Source organism: Phoca vitulina, unplaced genomic scaffold, assembly GCF_004348235.1.
Source record: "Phoca vitulina isolate PV1807 unplaced genomic scaffold, GSC_HSeal_1.0 scaffold52, whole genome shotgun sequence".
In the NCBI taxonomy this organism is placed as follows: domain Eukaryota; kingdom Metazoa; phylum Chordata; class Mammalia; order Carnivora; family Phocidae; genus Phoca; species Phoca vitulina.
The window spans coordinates 8,033,715-8,037,453 of NW_022589755.1; the positions used below are offsets into that span (position 1 = coordinate 8,033,715).

The following is a 3,739-nucleotide window of genomic DNA, read 5'->3' on the forward strand; positions in this document are numbered from 1 at the left end:
ATGCTGCGAAATTGAAGTGCGAATTCCCCTCAGGGTGGCTGGAGGTGCCCCTCTCCTCACATCCTCGCCAGCAGGGAGCATCCTCCATCTTTTTAATTTGGGCCAATCTGATGGGTGAAAAGGGAGGTGTCCGGGAGCTTTATTTCATGCAGTTGTGAGAATGGCCAGACTACAGCCCCACCTAGAGTTTTGGTGCACGTTTCAGAGCAGACCTATTTCCCCGGGGGGCTGACGGGTAATAAGAACTTCTCAATTCGGACGAATGCCCTGGTGGCCATATCTGCGCGTTAAGAGTTTTCTCCCTTCTTCTGTCAGTTTCCTTCAGACTCACGCCCTAGCATGGTTTTATTGGGTCTGAACCCAGGGGATGCTTGAGTCTTTTTGGCAGATACCGGAGAGCTTCCATTTTTAGCACCTCCCTACCTGTGTGCATGGGCACACACACAAATAAAAAGAACTCTGTTTCTTGCCAGTGGGACATTAATTTATGTTTTAACCTGAAAAAGGGGGAAAGCAGGAACAGTCCGATAAGCTGTAATGTTCTTAGGAGACTTGGCTGGACAGTGGGTGGGAGAAGCTCTGAGGTTAGTTTCTCCCATAAGCCATTTATTTCTCTATTTTTAATGCCTTGGGTCAGGGAAGGCATTTTCAGAGGTCATAACGGGAGAGAGATTTGACTACCAAAAAACTTAAAAATGTTGAGTGAAGTCACCATAAAGCCAAAAGACAAGCAGCAAACTGAGAGAAATGTTTATAACACCTATGATGCTTAAGATCCAGAATATATAAAGAGCTACTACAGACCAATAACAAAATGACAAAGAGTCTAGGATTTGAGCCAACAGAAGAGGAAATACAAATGGCCCATATGCAAAGATGCTTGGGCTTGCTGGCGATCAGGGAAAATAAGAATAACGTAAGTCACCGCGGCCTGGACAGAGGACAGGTAGGCTAATCTATCAAATGACCTATTAAAATGTACCTTCCTTTGGACCAGTGATTCTACCTCCAGAGATTTATCCTACACATACATATCTGGAAATGATCCACGTGTAAGGATTTTCATGCCAGCTGTATTCGTAGGAGCAAAAGAGTTGAAACCGCTTAAGCGTCTCTCCAAACGGGCCTGGTTAAATAAATGTTCGGCCCATCCAGGTAATGGGCCACTATACAGCCAGGCACGAGGAGCCAGCTCTGTACCAATACAAGAAGATCTCCCAGAACAGTGCCCGGCACACAGTAGGCCCACTGAGTGTTTGCTACTGTACCAAAATGCACACAGTGTCCCTTGTAAGTTGGACAGAAATGCAGGTGGTTAAAAAGGAGGGGAAACTTGCAGTCTGTGCCAAAGACTCATCAGAAATGCTCTGTGGGTGTGTGCGTGTAAGTGTAACTTTCCACGGGTGTTTTATTAGTTTTGGGTTTACAGTGTAGTGATGCCACCATTCTGTACATCACCCAGTGCTCATCAGGACAAGTGTGCTCCTTCATCCCCGTCACCCATATACAAAGGAATATTACTCAGCCATAAAAAGGAATGAAATCTTGCCATTTGCAAGGACATGTTTGGAGCTAGAGGGTATAATGTTTGTGAAATAAGCCGGTCAGAGAAAGACAAATACCATACAATCTCACTCATGTGTGGACTTTAAGAAACAAAATAAACGAGCAAAGGCAGAAAAAGAGAGGAACCAAGAAACAGATTCCTCTAGAGAACACACTGAGGGTTGCAGGGGTGGTGGTTGGTGAAACAGGGGGTGGGGATGAAGGAGGCACTCATAGATGCTCTCACCTTTCGCCCGACTAATTGCACTCTTGGGAACGTGCCCTAAGGAAACGGCCGGAAGTTTGGGGAGAGGCATCGTGCAGAGGCGGGGGGACCAGACCAGAATGGAAGGAAGTCGGTCATGGCCCCGGGCAGGCCCGGCCACTAACCGAGGGGACAGGCGCGCGGGTAGTAACCGGGCCGTGTCTATGTGCAGAGGCCTTGTGGACGGAAGCAAACAGGACCCGCCGCCGTCCGTGCGGCGCTCATCAAACACACGGGCGCCCAGAGTCTCTCGGGTGCGGGGAATTCCGGGGGACTCTTTTCCCTTCTTACTATTTCCAGCTTCTCCGAATTTCCCATCATGGAGAAAGTCTTTTCAAAAATGGGAATTCAGAAGCGGACGGAGACCCCTCGATGCATACAAAGGTGTCCGCTGTCGCGCTATTTGGAAAATTAAGAACAGAGTCCGAAGAAGCCCAAAGACGCAAGAGCGGGACGCGGGTATTTACAAGTGGGGTGTCGCCACTTGGGCCATTTCACCGCCATTTGTAGAGTCCGCTTCCGGACGAATGTGTAGTGAGCTGGAGAAACACTCAGGATCTGTCTCCGAGACCTGCTCCACCGGCCAAGGGCGCCACACGACCTTGACCAGTGCGCACGAGTCCGGAGACGCATGCGCAGAGAAAGGCGCTGGAGGCTGCGCCCGGGAAGGCGGATCGCGCTGGATTCTTCCTCCTTCCATCGCGTTTCTGCACCTTCTCCGTTTCCGCCCGTGTTGCTCAGGGCAGGGGGACCCCGGGTGGGCCCGGCTGACCCCACTCACCTCTGGCGGCGGAGGCTGGAGGCGGCGCCCCCCGCAGCCGGACTCTGGTCGCGGAGCAGGTTCCGGCAGGCGGACCCCTCCAGAGACGGGGGGTGCAGAAGACCCCCCAGGGTCCCGGCCGGGGCCGGGCGTTCTTGCACCCAGCGGTCCCGGCGGCGGCCTCCGAGGGTTCTGTGCTGTCGTCCTGGGGGTCGCTCCTGAGGGCCCGGCCCGGAGCCCGCCACTCCAGCCTCCCGGGCTGTTGTCAGCCCCCCATCCCCGTAGTAACCCCCTTCCTGGTTAAAACCCCTGTCGTGGCTTCTATTTAGGCTCTGATCCCTGCCCCCACACAACCATGCATTGCTCTCAGACTCAGGGGGAAAAAATATGACAGCTTTCCAAGAGTTCCATTTGAAAATAGTGGGGCTGTGTTCATTGGTCAGAGAGAAAAACGGTAGGGCAGAGAGGTCGAGGGGTTTACCCGAGGCCCCAGGGTGTTGAAATTTGTCCGATGTGCTTTGTTTTTAATATGGTGAATCCCACTGACTGGTCTTCAAACGTTAAACCAACGCGGTTCCTAGAACAAACCCCACTTGGCCATGATGGACTTACTGCCCTTTTTACAGACCCGGGAATAGGCCTGTCTAAACTTTCGGTGAGGACTTTGCGTCTGCGTTCATACAGGACACTGCGGTGGGCTCTTCGTCTGGGCCTTAGTGCGATGCTGACGTCATAGTTCTCTCCCCCTTCTGGAGCCAGCTTTGGGAACCTGCACCCTTCGCTTTTCTCTTTCAATGGAGCCGTGGGATTTGCCAGCATCCAGGGTTCACGGGGTTTCCCCGCGGTTCTCATGTGTTTGGCGGGGTCGGGCTGGGGGTCGGAGGGGACAAGTGAGAACTGCCAAGGACCCGGCAGCAGGAACGGCCCCGGGGACCGTGTCAGATGTGGGCCCCCACCGACCGGGCCGCCCCCACCCCCAGTTCTCGAAGCGACTCATGCAGACGGACAACGCAGGTCTCCCTAGTCTGAGGAAAAGCAGGGCCCGTGAGGACAGACTCAGGAGAGAGCAGCGGCGGGGGAAGGGTCCTCTGCCTGGGATCTGAAGTCCCTGCGGGCCCCCCCGCCCCCATCTGCCCCGCAGCGCCCCGGATGCCGGGAGTCGGACCGCG

The 3,739-nt window shown here is 53.8% G+C and overlaps 1 protein-coding gene across 1 annotated transcript; it reads left to right on the forward strand.

Annotated features, from left to right (window-relative positions):
* Positions 1-1,772: 1,772 nt before the first annotated feature.
* LOC116622167 lies at positions 1,773-2,881 on the forward strand. The gene has a single exon (XM_032388408.1). It carries the CDS (start codon positions 1,783-1,785, stop codon positions 2,872-2,874), a length of 1,092 nt encoding a protein of 363 aa, XP_032244299.1. The 5' UTR covers positions 1,773-1,782; the 3' UTR covers positions 2,875-2,881.
* Positions 2,882-3,739: the final 858 nt, after the last annotated feature.

Bases quoted from the DNA above. Each gene is read 5' to 3' on its own strand.
- LOC116622167 (XM_032388408.1), top strand. From the start codon at position 1,783: ATGCTCTCACCTTTCGCCCGACTAATTGCACTCTTGGGAACGTGCCCT.